Below are 22,212 nucleotides of genomic sequence, written 5' to 3' on the forward strand. Positions count from 1 at the left end.
ATCTTTAGACGCGAATATAGGAATCGGTTTTTATTTTTTTATTTAATCCGCGTATAGTGAAAATGAGAATAAAGATATTTTACTGTAATTAAAGTTTGAATTATCAAAATACATTATCATCTCATTTTGGGTGTCTCAACCTAAGTAGCTTTAAAAGTGAAGTCCAAAACATAGCAGGTGTTATAACGGAGTGGTGAGGAGACGGGGGGTTATCGACCGTCTTCGGACGAGGTACATCTGCCCAGCAAAGTGGCTAAGTATCCATTGACCCTTCCCTTATGTACTGTAGGTATAACTATAGCAATTCGGTAAGTAATTAATTACACCTCAATGACAGATCCGGTGCAGTCGTGCGTGCGTATATAACATACGGCATAATTGCTTGAGATGCAGATTAAGTTACGTTATGTATTTTGGTATGCTAAGGTTAAGCAAAGTTGGCTTTGAGTACGCGTTTAGTTACACGATATTAATATGTTACACAATAATGTAAACTCAGTAAATTAGCAAATACCAATGGAAGGCTCCTTTGCACAGGATGCCGGCTAGATTATGGGTACCACAACGGCGCCTATTTCTGCCGTGAAGCAGAAATGTGTAAGCATTACTGTGTTTCGGTCTGAAGGGCGCCGTAGCTAGTGAAATTACTAGGCAAATGAGACTTAACATCTTGTCTCAAGGTGACGAGCGCAGTTGTAGTGCCGCTCAGAATTTTTGGGGTTTCATGAATCCTGAGCGGCACTGCATTGTAATGGGCAGGGCATATAAATTACCATCAGCTGAACGTCCTGCTCGTCTTGTCCCTTATTTTCATAAAAAAAAATGTTAGAAGTGATAGTATATCTACAAAACGACATAGAAATTGAATAGAAATAGAAATATACAAATAAAATAAAGAATATGAACGATGCGGGAATCGAATCCACGACCTCTGGCGTCCCGTGCCAGTGCTCTAACCAACTGAGCTAACCGTTCGAATGACGTATCGTCATAAAATCTTGTATGGTTTGTTCAACTCTCAGAAAATGAAATATGTTTAATTACCATAGTGACAATAACATAACATATTGCAAAAACATTTTGCAAACATCATGAAGCTACATCAGTTCGTAAGGTTGTTACGCCCGCCCAATTTCAGTTATATTCCACAGCTCTTAGTTCTTCCCAAGGTATTTTATTTAATAATTTTTGCTAGGCTAAGCGGCTTGTCACGACCCCTTCCCAGCCAGTCGCGGAATAGGGGTGAAGGTGAATCATTAATTTCAACTACTGCTATCAAGTCATGTTGTCCGAGTAGTCTTGATACGCCAGATTTAAGCTATGGTTCCCGAGAGGGAGCGTAGGTTCAAGCCCTTTAAAAAAAAGGTTTATTTATTTCATAATTTTAGTTTATGAATAAATATATAAATAAATATAAATTGTTTTTTTTTTTTCAATTACTATGCAGATATTAATGCTATTTTGCGAAAAACAAAGTTTCACTTGCATCGTTGTTTCATTAAACCATACAATTGATTTTTCAATTGCTCTTAGACCCTAGTAATTTATTTATTTATTTTTGTAAATCCATAATATAATACGTTTATCAAAAATAATATACCACACAAATTAAAATTGAAAATAAAATTTATGAACGATGCGGACTCGAGCCCGCGACCTCTCGCTTTCCGTGCGAGCGCTCTTACCATCTGAGCCCACCGTTCGAGTGACGTATCGTTGATAAATCTTGTATGTTTTGTTCAACTCTCAGACTGTGGCTTCATAAATATACTATTAAGTTATTCAATAATATACTAGGAAAGGAACTTCATTGCTACCGAGTATTGCGCGACACTCACGCATAATTTTTTATTTATGTTTTTTTTTAAATTTCAAAGTTTTTTTAAAGGTTTACCGTTTCGGTTTGACCATACGAGTAGTATGCCAGTTTTATTGTGTTTCGATTTGAAGAGCCAGATAGTGATATAACTGTTCTAATGACACTTAACATCTTTTGTCTCAAAATGACGAGCGCAATTGTGTTGCCGCTCAGAATTTTGGGTTCAATCAAGAATCCTTAGCATTGCCGTAAGAGGCTCCTCAGAATCCTGAGCACCTGGTGATATTGATTTAATTATCAAAAAGAAATCTCAAATAAACAATTTTGAAAAATTAAATCGCTTTTATTTTACGACTATTCTATAGGAAAACTTTACACTGAGCAGTGACAATACGAGCAATCAACTTGACTCAAAATATTATCATAAATATACTCATAATGATGATGAAATATGATTGTAATTTATAACAGTACATTAAAGAGCGATTAATCGACCGCCGAAAATGTCGAATGGGCTTTTAAATAAAGGTGTGCCATGTTATATTTGGATAGGGAATAAATTGTGAAATAACTTAGTTTCCGATACAAAATAACTCCAAAATTTCGGCAGCACACCTATGTACCGGCTATGTGCGTTGATACATGGCCTTATGTACCGGCTTCTCCCTCGCGAACACCCTTCCCCCCTCGCGCTAGTGCCTCCCCGCGAATCATGCCGTCACGTGACGACAACACTATTCTATCGACTATCGATAAACTATACAACCATATCGTAGCAACCAAAGTGATTACGCTTTAATTTAAGACATTAAATTACGTCTGTCTTACTTAGGGTAAGAAAAAATTGCGGATACCCAATTGGCAAGATCCTTATATACTTTCTCGGCTTCATCCATTGAAATAACTTCTGTGTTTATCTAAAACCTTTACTTTGAATATAGAACATAATCTTAATGGTATTCTTTCAGACTTTTTCAACTTTGATAAAATAAAATACTTAAACTTTTTACGGCTAGGTCGATCTCCCCAATTTCCCTCCACATTTGCTATAAAATTTTGTGCAGTCAATTTATTTATTATGACATTCATCGATACAATATACAATTTTCTTCTCAAAGTTCAAACTGTATTGAGAACGTCTTCAAGAATATGCATCATACAATTTAGAAGTTAAAGATATGTCGGCGTTAAAATAAAGGAGGTCACTTAAAAATTTACCATGTTGTTGTTGAAATAAGGAAAATATCTTTATGTCTCAATTATAACACATATTCATAGCTAAAGAGCTTGTATGAAGAAATGTTTTCAACTAAATCCAATTAACTTGACACACAAACCACAGACATTTCCATAAAATTTACCTAGTATCTATTCATTGCTTCAAAATATAAAGTATATCATCAATACCTATTAATAGATGTAAAAGAACTTTGTTTGGCTTCTCTTACCCGACGGCTAATACTAAAACTAAATGATTTTAATGAAATTTAGAATATTCATAAGCTGGATCCTATGTATCCGTCAACGAGTCAGAATATACATCAGAAATAAGGTAATACCATTTGACTGTCCTGGTGCTATTTACAAAGAAGTGTATGTTTGGGTGACTAAATAAATAATCAGTGCCGTTTTTCGGTACTGTAGTATAACTGAGGCTCACATTAGACCAGAAACTTACCTGTAATTGTGCAAAAGGCAAAATTTACCTTAAAAAGTTGCCTTCAAGACTACGGGAAAAAATTGGGCCTTAAGTCCAATATGGCCATTTGGATTATACACACCTATATTATTTATTTCGCTGAATTTCTTGCGCCCGTTCTTCTCAGGTTTGAGGCATTCCTTTTCCATAGGTAATAATTTTTAACTTTCAATAAGTGATATACCTAATATCCTATTTTGAATAAAACTATTTGAATTTGAATTGAATTTGACTCTTTCATAAGGTGTATAATATACCTTATTATACGACAAAATTATTTTTGTAGTATAGATGTATAGAAACAATTCCCACATCAATTAGTTTTATCGATAAGTGTAATCACAGTGACGGGCGGCAATCAGGTGGCAGTCAGCGTATAATCATTAAATACCCGAGCGGAGGGCGATGACGCCCGCGGCACCACCCTACTGCCTCCCGCGCCCAATTATGAAAATACGAACAAAATACATTTAAATTTCATATTCAACGGACGCGCACAATCAAAACTATCGATAAACGCGTTTACACTGTCACATCCTTGTTCGCTGACCCTAAGACTTATAAGAAATTAGCAAAATGTCGTTAGAGATGAACCTCTGTATTATTGTACAAAGTAATGGAAAATTTGGAAATAATTAACTATTCAAAGGTAACTCTCAAATCAAAAAATGCAACACGTTGTTTTGTGACCCTTAAATTGAATTTAATCCATAATATAACCTTAGCAGATAAATTAATCGATGAGAAAACGAGTACTACTCTCTGCGCCTTTGTATTCAATTGTTATATGGTCCATGAATAACATAAATTTAACTTAAAAATTCAACGAAATCTGTACTAATGATACAAAATATCGATATACACTAGGGGCATTACCACATCCTTGTTGTATGCTGTCCCCAAGACTGATTTTGTGAGTCACTAATGCACACAAATGAAGTTATATTTGTATTTTTTTACTAATACGATTGTTTTATGAACCTAATGCTAATGCTGTTGTTAAAAATAAACGTCCTACTACAGATTACAATTCATGACATGATTTTTGGACCTGAATACATCTCTAGGGTTTTCTTTAATGGTAGGAGGCAATTCAGAATAATGACGATAGCAAAATGTAGGTTTGGTATTGTAGCTACACATTTATTATAAGCATCCAGAGTTTAATTATATCATTTGATAGTCAAGGAATGAAAGAAAATATTACGTTGAGTAGTAAAATATTGCACGTGGGATAGTGTAAGCATCCCCAATGGAGGTATTTTAGGTGCATCACACAACTTTCGCTTCGAATATTTTTTCTTGTTCTCTTTCAACGGGAATGTCTCAATTTTTGTACGCACCATAGGATGTGATTTTTAGAAGCATTAAATTAACTATTAGGAATTAACTATATTATTTTGCAGGACATTCAAAATACAATACGAAAATTATTGTAAATAGCTTAGCTAAAAGATTTTTATTGCTATAAAGCAACTTTGATATAGTAAAACATTTAATTGAGAATATTATTTTCTACTCCTTGTATAAGAGGGTATTGTGTTAAATAATGCAACTTACACAAATAAAAATTTGAAAAACAAAATTATGTGAACGATGCCGGACTCGAACCCACGACCTCTGGCGTTCCGTGCCAATGCTCTAACCAACTGAGCTGACCGTTCAAGTGACGCATCGTCATAAAATTTTGTATGCTTTGTTCAACTCTCAGGTTGTTTTAAGCCTAGAAGTAAGGGTTATCACTTTAAAAACATAACAAATTGTTACTGCAACTTATATTGAATGTTGTAAGATTTGAATTTCAGTTACAACTAGTATACTGTACTATTAAGATTATATTATACTCAAGTTAACGCATAATTTGAAAAACGCATAATATCTCGAATAAAAAGTTCTTTTCCAGCCGAAAAACATTTCCGTAAGCTGTACTAATAGCTAGAACGGAGGCAACGCCTTTTTATTCCCCATTTACTGAACTTTTTACCAGTCTGCTGCGAACGCAGTCTTCTTACAAAATAAACGGCTTCCTTTAATGCTGGCTCAGTAGTTTCGCCCTAGTATTTTTGAAGCGGCCAGTGCCTCCCTGCGGCACGCGGGGGTCGAACACCCTACCCCCCACAGAGCCCCCAACCCACACACGGTAATACCATAACGGGGTGCGAGCTATGACGAGATTATCTACGTACATATAGCCATACAAACGAAGCCTATGTACCAGGAGAACATAGGTACATAGGCGATGACTTGTGTACATAGCATTGATTTACCGGGCTGCCAGCCGCCGCACTGCCGGACGCGAGGTATCAATGATGACAATTTACAGGGCTCAAGTAAAAATGTATTAAACTCATGTACGCCATATTATAATTATTATCAAATTGCGATCGTCAATTCCTTACTATAGCTTCAACGATCAAACAAGAAAGTCATTTAAAAGAATATTCTATCAAGTATTATTTAAAAGTAAATTCATAGGAATAAAAAGAATAATTTTCTATATGAAATCCTAAGTGTCTCTAGCGACGTCATTGGCAGTAATCCCATCCCAACAGATTACCTCTATTCATTTCTCCCCAAACTATTGTCTATCAAAATAGTGGGTTAGGTATTAAAACGTTATATTGTAGTTACCTAAAGTGTTCTACAATCAAATAATTTCTCATTAACTGCTGTCGTCATCTTTTGAGTGTTAATACATACAATTATTATCTCAAAATAAGGTTAAAGTAAGCCCTATTTTACCTCTAATAATTCTAAAATTACTTACTAAAAGTAATACTTGTAAATATATGTCATACATTAATATAATTTGGTTCATCAAATCAGAAATTGTAAGGCGTGTTACAGCAACGCGCTGCCTCTAGATTCAGTATTAAGTTGCCTACACATTATACGATATCACTTAATGATTCTTGTATTATATTTATTTTTTATGTAGCTTTTACAAGTGATTTTTAGTGAATTGCAGAATGAATTCCAGAGTTCTGAAGTAATTCCATGACGAAAAGTGCAAATAAAATGATCACACTTGCAAAACTGCAAAGTTTAATTTTAGCAATAACAACTTCAATAGGAGCAAGGTACATTAAAAGTCCAAAAAAAATATTTGAATTTGTCTCTATATTTACATTACACTTTACATTACAGTATAACTTAGAAACCAGTTTTTGTAAACAAACAAAACACTATCAATAGATATACCACCATATACTCTGATGAGGATCAAGAAATCGGCCGTACACTGTTAGAAATAGTAGGCTGTAAGAACTCTCTAGAACCTTAATTCGTTAATTGGAAATAGTGCGTAAATTTATAGATTCGTGACATTTTTAAGCTATTGCATAGCTTCTATCGCGGGCCTTGAGCGTGGAGACCGAATCCAGAAATTCCGTAACGAAAATAACCTAACACTTATTTACTAGATGTATATATAGATATTTCGGCACAGTCATTACAGTTGCCCTGGTACAGCAGTTATCACGTATGCTTTTTGTGCAGAATGTCCCAGGTTCGAGCCTGGGGTACATCTTGATTATTTTAATTTCTTTATTTTTTTATCACGTTTTTTTTTAATTTTAATTTTTATATCAAGCATTTTTATTTAGTTTCATCTGTCCCGTTGTCTGTCTGTAATCAAATCTTGCAAGTTAAATTTTACGCACTTCCCGTTTGCTTTGTTTAAAATTAATTTATCAAAAAAATACTGCAGAAATAGAATAAATAAATAATTATAATTGCATAATTTGATAAAAATGCTATGCAATAGCTTTACCGCGGCAGTCCCCGAGTGCCACACGTCGTTTTTTAGTAGATGTTATAGGCATGTCTATAGCGTTCCACGCAGTGTTATTGGAAATACTAAAGAAGGAGAAGCCTATATAGACCAAATCTAGTATAGTGTGACAATGCAATTCCCAGGTTGGCAATATAATTTGGAGGAAATAATTAACAGACAATAAAGTATTTCATTAAAATTAAAACACTTAGCAGACAATGCACAATCCCCTTTAGGAGCGTCGAAAAACTGCCTCTTGTCAAGCTGTGCGAATTTCTCAAAGCATCGTCGGCGCGGGTGAATTGGGGAAGAGAGGTTTAGGGGGAAGGGTATACGCGGTTACACCCCGTCTCTTTGAGCCGTTATAAACTTCGTAAAGGTTACAGGGAACGCTATGAGCTAACCCTAAGTAAGGCGCTGTCATTTCGAAACTTGACACTTATTTTCGTAGAGACTTATCCAATAACTAGAAGTGCCCCGCCGTTTCAGGAGCATCTAATGTCTTTTTAACAAACTACTCAGCTTCCTAAGGAGTTTGACAGTATCTAAAATAAAAAATCAGACACGTGCAAGACTGAGCCGTATATCGAGAGATCGGTACTTGGTGGTTATGAAACAAGGAAAAGGGCTTGAAATTATATATTATAAAGATTTCATAGAAAAACTAATTCAATACAAACTCTACTTCTGCCGTTAAATACCAATAATTGCCATTTAAAGCCTAAGTGGTACAAAATAAATAAATTGCAGTTAAAAAAAAAACTATAAAATACGCCACTTATAGAAAACCGAACTAAAAAATAGAAAATTAACTTTGAAATTTAAAATTAACAACAAATCCTGCTTTATAGACGATAGATAAAAATTATATAAATTAACAAAAATCTTATTTTGCAAATTTACGAAGTTTTGAACAAAATCTGGCCGTTTAAAGTGGGTCAAAATCGCGCCCAAATGAGTCGGTTACAAACAAACATACATACAGGTGAAGCTAATAAGATTTGTAATTATATCAAATTAGAAATTTAATTTTATTTATTAACTATATATAAAAATAAATCAATTTTGTAAATAAATAGCAGGATCGATTTTTCTTGTATTTTAAATTGATTTTTTTATTATTGAGCTTAAGTTAAAGTTAAACAAACATACAAATCTAATTTGATAGAAACAGACGCTGCAATAGCTTATAGCAATGCTTCCTTGAACGAACTTGTACTAGGATTACATAAGTGCAATAGATATTGGCAAAGCAAACAGCTTTAGGCCTAATACTAGTGTGCAAGGTCAACCAGGCGCCGTGATGCTGTCTTGAATACATTTTATGGATACGGCGGTTGCATTATGGAAACATAGTAAGTATCGATATAAGTTTCGGTAAGTGATATCAGTAAGAAAGTTATTTATGTTAAAGTAACCTTCAACACACGATTTTTAACAATTATTCCTTTTGATTTCGTAACACATAATTTGCTGTTGTAAAAGCATATAATATGTACATCTCCTAACAAATTTACCAACTCGACTTAATACAGTAGTAGGCATAACGAGTTAATTTTTATTCCTTAAACACAGTTTTAAAAAACTCCCTTGTGTGATTATGAACATACAGAACATTATCGCAAATATTTTAAATTATTTAGAGGCAACAGTTAAAATGTTTATTTGTTTAAATATTTCTCTTAATGATTCTCTCTCAATGATTTCTTTATTACATCATACATTTTTTAAAATACGGTTCGTTGGACCAAGGCGTTTCATGTAAAGTTGGTTACCAAGTTCATAATGATTTAAAAGTTATAAGATATCTAGTAGTTCTTTAGGTCTATAAAAAAATTTACAAACCCTACAACTTGCTAAAAAAAGCTATGACTTGGCTTCTAGATTCTCGCATATACTATTTTTACATCGTGGATATAAATATTAAGGCTTGTAATAGTTCCAAGACTCACGAACATTGAAAATGTATTTGGCACGTTAACCATCTTTGGTATCCTCATTTAATATTAAGGCTGAGTTACACCACCTAACTTTAGCAATAACAAACATGTTAAAGTACCGGTTAATCACACAATGAATCGCACCATTTGACAATTTTTAGATGACGTCATAACTTTAACTGTTAACCGTAACCGTTCAATCTTCGCCGGTAAAAGCTATTGTTAATAGCTAAATAGCAACCCGTCAAAGTTTGAAATAAATATTCGATAATAACTTATATTTCACATTTTAACGTTAACCATGCCAAAAAAAACGATGGCAACACATTCCGCAGTCGTTATTAAAGTCAGCGTTACTGTTAACGTTAAATTTGACTTAAGCCTTAACTGTAATAGCTAATATGGAACCCAGTCTAAAACTTCAGCTTTTTACCATCATTTAGTGCGGAAACACGACGCCAAAGCGGAAACAAGCTGCTCGACCTTTAGTTCGTCTTTACGAGGCTTCTGTCACTGTGCTCACAGATGTAATAAAACTACTCCTAGCCAATGATATTATAGTATTAAAAGAGGTCCTAGCTAGGCGAAAATGTTTCCTCAACACTTATGGAGCTCAGGTTGTAAGGAATGGTAGATAATTATTACTTCTTACTAATACATTAAACGAAAATACGTTGGAACATAATACTGTTCTCCATAAAAATATTGTTTCTTAATACATTTAAACTGTCCGAAATACCAATAAAGGTCTATTTACCATACCTACACAATATACGAAACCACATGAGAAAAAAACTATTTCTTTAAACACTGCACGTACAGATACATTGAATAAGTAAAACCTGAATAACGTTTACTGTCATTGTAAAACATGCAAAATAATGGTATGTGGAACTTGTGGTTAAACAGTCACACAGAAATCGTCAATTGGTAGTCAATTTTAAACATAGATATCCAAATAAGTACTCACGTAGTGATTAATATTGAAGTGTCAATATTTAGTCTGTAATGTATAAAGTTATGCTCTAAATTCACCTTCTGTGCAATCAATAGGATAAAATTAATTAGCATTTAAAACAAGAAGCCATATCCACATTACAATTTGATGCGTGACACTCGAGCCGCGCGACGGCCGCCATCTTGCAAGGCGAACGGCGGGAAATCTTTGGCGCCAATTTCGACGCGACGTCTACTGTCTACAATCCGGCTGAATTACGGCACCACAGTTTAAGTGTACTAGCAACTAATTAACCCACAAGCATTTGACTTCTAAAACCAGCCGGGTTATATACACGAGTAGGCTTGTTGCATTTTCTGGGCTCTTATTTCGTTTTCATGCGGTGTATCGAATTTCAAAGGTCTCGCTTGACTTTGCTGATTATCATATTATATGCGTTGGTATCATACAAAGAAACATGTAACATGAATAAAGGTTACGTACTGATAAAGTAGATTTACTTCTTCAATTTCAATTTTAACAACATTTACGAAATATTAGGTAGGATTTATGTAATTTTTGTTGATAATTGTTTATTCTTTAAGATATAAAAAAATTTTAACAAAAAAAAACAACCGACTTCAAAAACACTATTCCAAAACAGTAGATATAATATGCACTAAAAAGTATAAAAATAATTCTGTATCTTTATACAATCTAATTAATTAATCTAACTCTAGTTACGATTATCATTATTTTTGGAATGGGTGTCCTTCCGCTGCGACCCGCTCTCGCCTCTCGCCTCCTCACGACTCAAGCACATCTCACCTATAACTATATATGTAGTTACAGTTTTGGAATAGTGTTTTTGAAGTCGGTTGTTGGTTTTGTTATTTTTTTTTTATTTTTTGATTATTAATGAATTTGAAGTACACTAACCAGCAATTTGTCTAAATATGAGTAGATACTAAATTTCTCAATGCAGCAATGAAAAATTTAAAAACAAATGTAAATTTATCATCCACATACGTATAGCAAATTTGAGACTTTTATGGTTTTCTCATGGATGCCACTGTCAAATCTGGATAATATGTTAAGTATCGTAAGCCCAGTATCTTCACTAGGAACGGTGCCCTTTAAACAGAACCACAACAATGCTTGCTCAGTATTGAGGTGCCCACCTAGCCGGTACCTATTTTACCATTCGGAGGCTCCTTTGCACAGGATTCCGGCTAGATGATGGGTACCACTACTCTGCCTATTTCTGCTCCTGCGCCTGTTTTGGTCTAAACGGTGATATTACTGGGCAAATGAGACTTAACATCATATGTCTCAAGGTGACAAGCGCAATTGTAGTGCCACTCAGAATTTTTTGGTTTTTCAAGAATCGTGAGCTTCACCGCTTTGTAATGGTCAAGGTGTATCAATTATCATCAGCTGAACGTACTGCTCGTCTCGTCCCAACATTACTTGTGCGCCACTTCCACTGGTATAAACCGTACCAACAAAGACACGAATCTAAAATGGCAGCCGCTACTGATTCGCTCTCACTTGCATATGTAACATTACCTATCTGCCATCCCTCTTTTAATGTCATACATATCGCGAGTGTAAGACGCCTTGTCATGCACGCTAAAGTAATAAACCTGGCCTGTTTACATGTGTTGCCTTGAAGCAAGAGGCTCTATCTAGACTTATAAATTATCTATGTAGTACAAATAAGAATTAACGGGTTGCACTCCGAGAATGCCGGCAGAAGTGAAAACTTGAACATTAACGTTGTGCATTTTTGAATATTTTGGAATTGTTGGGGAATATTTTAGCAGGAATTGCTTTATTTATCAGTATAAAAGTACTAGCATTTCTGTGGTTAAATACAATAAACTCTATGGTACACAAAAATGGCAATTTATATTACATAAAAAAATTAACACTTTAGAACTATTACAATTATATTACATTAAAAAGATTATCTCTCAGAAAAATCAACTTTCATCCATAATTTCAACGACTGTCTTACGAATTATCGATCAGGTCACGTGTCCTGACGCGAGTTTAACATTTTATACCCATCCCAAGAAAAGTGCTCAACGCCGCCAAAGAAGTTTTCACTTCAAAAACTAAGTAACAAATCAAAATATAAATTACCTTCGGCAGAACATGTTGTAACAGCGCACCAGCCTTACGCTTCGCAGCCATCTTGTTTTTAATTCACTTTTAAACTGACAGTTAATGTTAACACCTGACAGATCAGTTCGTTGACCCCATTTCTAAATTATGAACAAATTTATTTTATTGTTCGAAGTGCTTCAGTTGCGATATTAAAAGTTTACTTAATTGGCGTTTTGCTAGTGACAATAAATTGGGTCAGATATCGATAAGTAATTTTATGTTAGTTTGTAAATATAAATATGTTCATTGTGTATTACGGCCAAGCCGAGGCAGCGATATGTAACATTGTGAAATAAATGTATTCGTTAGTTATTATTAAAGTTTTGGTTATGTAGAACATATTTAAGGATTCACTCTATAAATCATACAGTTTGGAAACACGATTAGAAGTTCCTCGATGGGAAAAATCCAATTATGACCAAGCAGTAAAATAGTAGACCCTTAGTACAACGTAAATACTTTATGAGCTGATTTAACATAATAAATTAACCAACGGCTTTATAAATAATCTTGGTATAAAGCTATACCTAAGACCTATGCCAAGAAAATTCAAAATGTTTACAAAAAGACTATTTGCTTATGATTGGTTTATTCAAACGTATAACGTTTCCCACGTTTATTTGCCAGGTTACTTGACATTCGGAAAACATCAGAATCATCGTTGTGTATTCAGCGATATACGGCCGTTCCCAATATACTATCTACAGATAGAGATAAATTACTACCTTCTACTGTCAGTAATTTGCTGTCAATAATCTGAAGCTGTCCCAATATATCCGATAAGTCATTATTATTGCCTTATATTGGGACGCGTGAATTGCTATTTCCATACAAACTTCTATCGCTGGTAAGCTATACGTCGTCCCATTGACAGACAGCGTATACGGATAAGCAGAGTTACCGTCAATAAGTTTATTGGGACAGAAAAGTCAACTATAGTTACGATTTTTATCTCAAGATAGACTGAATATTGGGAACAACCGTTAGTCAACATTTTGCATATTCTTGGTTTATTTTCAGGTTTAACTTTAAGCCAAGTTTATTTATAAGGCCCTAAATAAAATTTATTCTTCTTATAAAAGCGTATGTGACTTTTTTATTTGTTTGTTACGCTTTCATCCTTATATACTCAACCAGGTACAGTAATATATACATAGTATAATATACGGGTTACTTTTTATCTTGAGATTAGGAGTTCCCGATGGAGCAATTTATGAATTTTTTGTCGGGTCGATTTGATATAACGAATAATTTCTAAATAAAGCTACCTAAAGCTAAATATATACCTAAAGCTAGTCAATGTAGCAACATCAAATCCGAGATCAATAATACCGATGTCACGGGCAAAAGCTAGCAAAACATAATTATATAACATTAAAAAGACAACACTGCACAACTAGAGTTTCAATAATTTTCATTTGGAAAAGGAAAATAATATTGCACTCCGCGTTTATAAGAAAACCATTTCTAAGTTAACATTGGATTTCAGGAAAATACAAAACCGTCCCCTGGAGATTGCATCCTTTGTTTTATACGATTTCATTTATTTTATGAAAATAATTGGAAATTCTGTGATGTTCTGTCTTAACAACATCATTTACTATTTTTATTTTGTTTATATTAGCTCCAGCTATTTAACGGAATCTTTCAACGTATTTGTCACCAGTTACAAGACTTCCTTCCTTTCCTCCAAATTGATAGGAGAATAGGTAATACTTGGAAGAGATATTGGTCCCTCAGTGAAGTTGTGAAGGATAAGGGAATGCCAATTAAAGAGAAAAGAAAGGTTTATAATACGTGTATCTTGCCTTGCTTGACCTATGGTTGTCAGACATGGGCTCTAACCGAACAATTATCAAATAAAATAAATGTCTGTCAAAACAGTATAGAAAGAAGCGTAATCGGAGTTAAAAGAAGAGATAAAGTTAAATTGAAAGATATAAAAAGTAGGACTAAATTCAAAGTCGCAAAATCAATATGCAGTACACTAAAGTGGCGATGGATAGGACATATGTTAAGAGAAAAACAAGAAAAATGGACAAAAATAATAACCGACTGGTATCCAAGAGATAGAGGTAGTAGAAGAAAAGGGCGACAAACTAAACGCTGAGAAGATGAAGTAAAAAGAGTAGCTGGACCTAAATGGATCCAAATAGCGAAAGACAGAGAGGCGTGGAAATCTTTAGAGGAGGCCTTTGTCGAAAGACAAGCTGTTTAACTTAACATATAATTTAGATTTAAGTTTGTATTAAGTTAAGTATCATTTATAATATTTGTGAAGAGCAATAAAGACTTATTTTATTTTACAAGACTTCCGATATACTTAGCTTTGGCCTTTGATCAGGACCAAATACATTAACACAGACGATAAAGAGCGTCCAAACAAACAATGAGTTCAAGCTCTAAAGGTTGATGCATCCAATATACGATAATTTATATTAATGCATAATTCTTTATCAATTTTCATGAAATAATTTATATTATTTAAACACGACTCATATATTGGATGCAGCACCTTACAAACTATTTTGTTATGTATTTGACAGCCATTGTAAAATACTCTATTTGATTGAAAAGAGTGGCCGTTGAGTTTCGTATATGTTCTTCTCATTAGCTCAACTTTTTACGAACATATGGTAAATTCAGTAATTTATAGGAAATATGTAGTTTATGCCTATTTAAATAAAGTTTATTTGACATAACTTTGAATTTGAACTTTGATATAACTTGAAATCGAAACAAAGGAAAATTGTTACAAATTAATATCAGTTACATCTTTCTGCCGTTTGGTGTCGAGACATAGTAAGTATTGTAAATAATTTAATAAGATTAAACAAGAAAATATAATTTAAATAACTATGAATAATTTTTGATGCTTCTTTGAGACTTAAAAGAAAATATAAAAGAAATCGTACAAATAATATTGTGTGTCCTTATTGGTAAGGATTCACGCTTTCGGACAGTGATTTATAATTTTTAATAATGTTGTATTTTGATTCTATTTATATTGTTTTCTATTCTCATTGCAAATTCAATACAAATCCACGGAATTATCATAAATAGTAAACACACAGTGGACTGCTATCTCTATTCGTTAAAAATTATTCTATCATTTAATTTGCTCCTTAGAATTGAAGAGTTTTCCATTATTTTTTCCGTTACTTTGTAATAGAACTTAGGTTCTGATTATGGTTAACCAAACTCTGATCAAACTACCATTGTAGTATTTATTACCTTTGCAATAAAAAAATATCAACGACATCGGTTGGCGTGATATTAAGTTATTCGCCTATTTGTGTCACACATACTGAATGCAAATTGAAATGTTACCATACTTGGCTTTCAAATAAAAAAAGAATCATCAAAATCGGTTCACACAGTCGAAAGTTCTGCAAAGAGGTAAGAAGCATTACAACACACACGTTGTACACCTTTTTATTTTTAAAAATATTGAGTTTTTAAACCAATTTATATAACAATTTGAATAAGTAAAATTTGAATTAGTTAAAAGGCTCCTGTTTCCATTAATTGATTTCTGGTATTGAATACTAACTTGTTGAGTTCATTAATAATATTTATCTTCAAAAATATGATATTTAAAATATTTTGAATGCTGTCCGTACAAAACATGTTGTAAAACACATAAATTACTACCCGGGGCGAATAAAGAACAAAAAGTGGGGCAAAACAAGAATAAAATAATAAATTATTCATTATTCTTATTTTCGAGACGAAACAAGAATAAAATCTGGGGCGAAACAAGAATTTTTTGTGTGGGGCGAAACTTTGCGGGGCGAAACAGGAACAAATCTAAAAAATATAGTCGAGTTAAGAATCTTCTCCTCTTTTGAAGGCTGTTAAAAATAAAAAATTTACCTCATGGAACAAAAAAACCTTTATCAGGTGTGGGTTTCCAACACACTCTCCCTCTCGGGTACCAGCGCTTAAATCTTGGACCTTGAACTACTCGGCCAGCCCGACTTGAAATCTCTACTCCGCGGCCGGCAGTAATGCGACATGCGATAGATGGACATTAAAATTTGAGACAATGTAATAAAAGTGAAACTTTAAAAGACAGCCTAAATATTGGAAACTTTAATACTTATATATCTGATGAATGATAGACGAAAAAAACAGTAGAAAGAAAGCGGGTTAAAAATGTAAAAATCAATAAACAACTATAGTTAGGTATTTATATACCGAACACGTTGGGGCAGCACGGAGCGCCTTGTGCAGGTCAGTATTAAACCATTAGGGTTCCGTCGTGACGTGGAAATATTTGCCGTAGTAAATTATATCATGTTTATTTTTATACAGCGAGTGAAATGCAGGTTGCATGCGATAAATTTATTAAGAGGAAATAGAAATCTTATTATTGTTAATTTCTTGCGGAATATTTACTGTCGCCTATATATACATTACATTGCTAGGTACGTTTACAACGCTCCAGATATTGAGGAACTTATGCAGCAATGGTGTGCGAAGTGACGAGAATACGAATAAGTTGAAAATCTTATATGTAGTGATACTGATCGACATGTATTTTATTAGAAAAAACTGCAGTATAGTAAAGAAAATGCTTAACAATGAAATGTAATATTTTGATTGGAATAGTTGCAAGTTGTGGAAGAGTTTCTGCAGTCAGATATACAAAATCACTACTTACTCGGTGGCGGTCTATAAGTCATCTGTGAGACGACATATTTAACTCGACTACGTCACTTCTAGTATTTATTATTTAGATTTCTATGATGAATCTGGTTCTCAATTCAAAAGTTTGAATCCACAGAGTGAATATTTTATGACATTATCGTGAAAGCAGCCTTACATGAATGGTAGATTTACAATAATTTCATGAGTTATTTTAAAAACGAAAACTTGTTTCATTTAAATAACTATAACATGAGCTATCTGCCAGTAAATTGCGGTAAAAATTATTGGATATTTCTTGGTTTGAACTTTTGTTTATTTATCTCCGCGTTTTTATATCCTAATCTCAGGAAAACCTAAACCGACTTTTATGAGTTCATTCTGTGATTATTTCATTTAAATCAGATCAGATAAAACCTTATTTAAAGTGCGGCAATTTTTACTACGCCCAAACGCGCGTACTCAAGCCAGTCTCGAGCAATGTGTGACGTGACTTAATCTAAGTTATTTATGTATCATATATAGAATTTTATTGACAATTAAAGGATACATTAACCTTACAGAATGTAGTGTATTTAGAAATATTCTTGGTATTGGATATTGCAAATTAAATCTCTACATATATACATACATACAAATAAAATTGGAGTGTCTGTTTGTAGTATTAAAGTAACTGTTTTTTACTACATGTATATGAATATATATACGGTACATACACTAAAATAACAGTTTTTACAATTTTTGTCGGTCTGTCTGTTTGATCCGGCTAATCTCTGAGATGGCTGGACGGATTTTGACAGGACTTTTATTGGCAGGTAGCTAATGTAATAAGGAGTAACGTGGGCTACGTTTATTTTAGAAAAATTCTTTTATTTTCGAAAAATAAAGTAATGTTGCAATGTCCAAGAAACGGTCTAACATTAAAAATAACTTTATATGGCAAAACAACGTTTGCCGGGTCAGCTAGTATTTTTATAAAACTTTTTATACGGAACCTTATGCCAGCGGGCTAATTTCACGTTCCCGTGTTTTCAAAAAGGCCACGATTCGCAGGGTAAATCGCACCCCTGTTTGCAGTACTATTCAATACGCAGTATTGTTTACTAGACTATCTCTATTTTGAATAGAAATAGGTTATTAATGGGGTGCAGCAAACGGGATTTTTAAACAATGATTAAACGATATGCATATGCCAACAACAACTCGGTGAAACTCAAGTTTATTATCGAAAATAATCTGAAAACGTATCGAAGTTAATCACATAAGCCCATACTCATCATATATCATCCCCACCGTCTGGATGTGTGGCGGTCCTCCGCAGTGCGGTTTTCAAGGAGCTTTCTTCCACTTACTACAAAGCTGTGGAATGAACTTCCTTGTGCCGTTTCCGGGACGATACGACATGGGTACCTTCAAAAAAAGCGCGTACTCCTTCCTTAAAGGTCGGCGGTGATCTCTTAACACCAGGTGACCCGTACGCTCGTTTGTCCTCCAATTCCATAAAAAACAACTCCTTTGATAGTTCTGCTTTGAAAAATATTCCTAATTCCTATCAACGTACCATAAACACGGTATCGGAACGTAACCCTATTACTAAGACTCCTCTGTCCGTCCGTCTGTCTGTCTGTCTGTCTGTGCGTCTGCCACCAGACTGACTCATGAACCGAGATAGACATTTGAAATTTTCACAAATGATGTAATTCTGTTGCCGCTATAACAACAAATACTAAAAAACGGACTTAAATAGATATTTAAGAATGGCTCCCATACACGCCATTTTTTTGCTCATTTTTGTTTCGATTATAGTACGGAAAACTTCGTACGCGAGTCCGACTTGCTTTCTCTCTTTTTCGATTTTTTTATTAAAGCTTTCTTCTTCGGAACTTCTCAAAATAAAAATGTCGAGATAATATTATACAGGTTGGTCCGTTTGAGAATAATTTTATAATGATAGGTCGATTACTGAAAGCCTAACAAACTAACCTACTCATATATTTCGTTTGGATTGTTCGTAACACATTTATACAAAAAGGGCTTGACTAATTTGCTCACAAATTAGGATGTTTGGTGTGAAGTGTAGAAGAATCTTATTAAGAACCTCACAATAATTAGGTTGGTAGTTTTGACACATTTGGTATAAATAATTCATCTGTGGAGCTCTTAATCGCTCGTGGAGTTATTATTACTCGAAATAAATATCTTAAGATTTTTGGTATAATTCCTTACTTACTAACTAACTGTTGAGAAAAGCTCCAAAATCAGGTATATCTTGCAATGCCAGTTTCAGGAAAATATACTAGGATAGCATAAAATTTAGCAGCTGAATAGAGATTAGATTGCAAGGTTAGCTTCATTAGCGGCGCGATACTACCGGCGGTTATTTCTCTGACTTCTGTATTGTTGTTTAGATCCTAGATTTCCTTGAAACCGACTTTATAAGTTGAATTAATTTCGAGACTTTGTTTCTTTAATAGTAGTGTTGTGTTATTCGTAAGTTGATTAGTTCATTTTAGCTTTGAATTAAGTAATGTTGATATAAACTAATTGGTTACAAATGATGAACATTTGAAGGAAAATTTTAGTTTATTAAGCCTCGATTGGCATCGATCTATCTCTCAGCTCAATTAGTAGAGTTAAAAATCTAGGCATGCGAAAGTTTTTAAGAATCATCAATTGCTGTCCTGGTATGAGTATGTACCAGGGTTACATAAGTGTAGCGTGTATCTCGTTCGGGTGTGTGTAGCCGACACTCAAAAGATCTAATTTGTAAACATATTAATATATTAGTCTGTGAAAACTACCGGTTTAACAGTGTAATTACAAAACTAAATTGTCACTTTATTTTTTTACCGTAATACTAGATTTTTCTTCATAAGTGGGACACAAATTAACTGAATTTTTCAGTTGGTAACCTTGTCCAAATAAATATTAGTGTTACTAAGATTTTTTAATCGTTATGTACTAAATTTCGTCATCTGGTATACTAACTCTTCATTAATTGACATCGTAATTAATTAAACTGTAAGCTGTGATTGTAAATTACAAACTGTACGTAAATGAGTGTTTTATTTTGTTTTATTTGTATTAGCTTTCTGCACTTCTTCTCTCTACAAACTTACTATGCCAAATCTAACAACCATCTGTGCACGCAATGTGCTTCTTAATCGGGGTAAAGAGGTTTTTTTCACATGATGGGTTTGATATTTTGAGAGAATTGCAAATCTAGTACCAGGGCAACATAACAGCGCAGTAGCTAAAGTATTCTACACGTACGTGGAGCGTGTTTCTAGTTAGCGACAGTGTGCGGTTCCGAGAAGCCGTTACTCTGCACCCGTTTCGAATAACCCGGAGTGTAATCAACTATGTACCTACAGTACTATGTAGGTACTAAACTTATCTTGGGAATTATTGTCTTGTGTTTAAATGACATTTGATAGATCGTTTGATAACTTTTCGATTGTTTTTTAATTTAAACAAAACAAAGCTATGGCAACAATTTTATGCACATAACAGATGTGTTTTAAACCATATAAATTACCGATATTAAATAATTAATAATTATATTCTCTTTTGAGAGTTGCACGCACGAAATATTGCTGAAAATGTATAGTGTGTATTACAATATTCGATCATTTACTGCGTTCCGATATGTAAATCATAATATTTTCCAAATATATATACCTATTGTAGAAAGCGCTCATCTGTTATTATATTTATACAATAACTAGCTGATGCCCGCGACTTCGTCCGTTAAAAATAATAAGCAAGTTTGTAATTGATGACTATCTCATATACTATTATAGATCCGGTTCCCGTTTTCGCTCCCGTTCCCAACATATTTTATGAATCTTATTTCGAGGAAGATTGCTATGGCAAACTAAACCTACTACTGGTATAGTTGTAGCTCAAAATGCTATGTCATTTCCCAAGCTCTAGTCTATCGCTGTACCAAATTTCATGAAAAGCGTAACAAACAAACTTACATTCACATTTATAATGTTAGTATAATAGCAATGTAAAAATATCACCAAAACGTTTGAAAGACCGGTTTTTTACACGCAGAATGCAGGGATAGGATTAAAATATTAATCTCGGATTGCCAATTTAGGCTAGCGATAAAGAGTGACTAATTGATAGAGTCAACTGTATTGTGGTTATATTAGAAAGACATATTTTAACAAATGAATTAGGTACGAACATTTGATTCTTTTTTCATAATTACAGGTTATTGATTGATTGATAGATGTGGAATTAGGCTTATAAGAATTTGAAAAAGAGTTTCAATGAGATAGAGTTACTTGGATATTGTTATTGTTTGAAAACTATTAGTAAGTTCTTGTATTAATTTAAAAAAAAAGCAATAAGAATATTTTATATATCAGTTGGTGGGGAATTTAAATACATAAATTGTTACAGAGGGTTATATCGGTAAGTCGCTAGTTCTGTCTTAGTTAAACTATTCAACTATTACTGAACCTATTCATGTTATGCAGGTTGAATTCATACAAAAATTCTAAAACTATTTAATCACAATATTCTTTCTAATTTGTGATAATTTGAAAACAAAAGTACTTCCTCAGTCTTGCTGTAAATGTGACATACTTAACTATTTAATTTCTAAAATCGTTCCAATAATTCAAATTGGAAATATTTAAATTGAAATAATTAATACTTAGATATTAGCATTACGAATTTGGTGTTACAGTAGATCAACGCAATATAGAGACAAGATATGTTCAAGCCGTTTAGGAGGCACTGGATATTATGCAGCAATTGTGGTCTGACCTTGTAGAGGCAGCGCCATAAACGACTATTTCTTGTCTATTTCAAAAATACCTATGTATAAAAACTAGAAGAGTTAGTAAGGAAAACGTTCAAGGTACATGCTCAATAGTTACTATCATTAAATAGCTTTAACTATCATTATTATTTGTTATTAAATTAATTTATTAATTACAATATGATGAATAAACAATTATTTATCATTAAATATGATCGGACAAATGAATCTCGAAATATTTGTATAAAATATAAAATGTCATATTACCAGAGCAACATAAGTGCTCAAAAGGTAGTTCTTATCAGCGCTGCTAACACCGTAAAAGATTTGATTAGTTCAACGCGCGCTTGCACACCGAAATTACTTGAAACTCACAAAACTTCTCAACAATTATGCAACTCTGGTACTTTTCTAGAACCACTTTAATTTTCTGCTGTTAA

General features: G+C 33.4%; 1 protein-coding gene and 1 non-coding gene across 5 annotated transcripts in view; both read right to left on the reverse strand.

The window, feature by feature from the left end:
* The window catches only part of LOC126970968 (nucleolar protein 4-like), a 197,495-nt gene that overhangs the window by 30,273 nt on the left and 145,010 nt on the right, over nucleotides 1–22,212 (reverse strand). The window contains exon 2 of one of the 4 annotated variants that reach the window (XM_050817123.1): nucleotides 12,319–12,518. The exons of the other annotated variants lie outside the window; for them this stretch is intronic. Within the exon in view, the coding sequence (XP_050673080.1) occupies nucleotides 12,319–12,369 (51 nt within the window). The 5' untranslated portion in view covers nucleotides 12,370–12,518. The remainder of the gene's footprint in view (nucleotides 1–12,318; nucleotides 12,519–22,212) is intronic. 4 annotated transcript variants of the gene reach the window in all.
* Nucleotides 902–975, reverse strand: Trnap-ggg (transfer RNA proline (anticodon GGG)). Its single transcript has one exon. It is a non-coding gene; the product is annotated as a tRNA-Pro (tRNA).

The sequence above is a fragment of the Leptidea sinapis genome, chromosome 22, assembly GCF_905404315.1.
Source record: "Leptidea sinapis chromosome 22, ilLepSina1.1, whole genome shotgun sequence".
In the NCBI taxonomy this organism is placed as follows: domain Eukaryota; kingdom Metazoa; phylum Arthropoda; class Insecta; order Lepidoptera; family Pieridae; genus Leptidea; species Leptidea sinapis.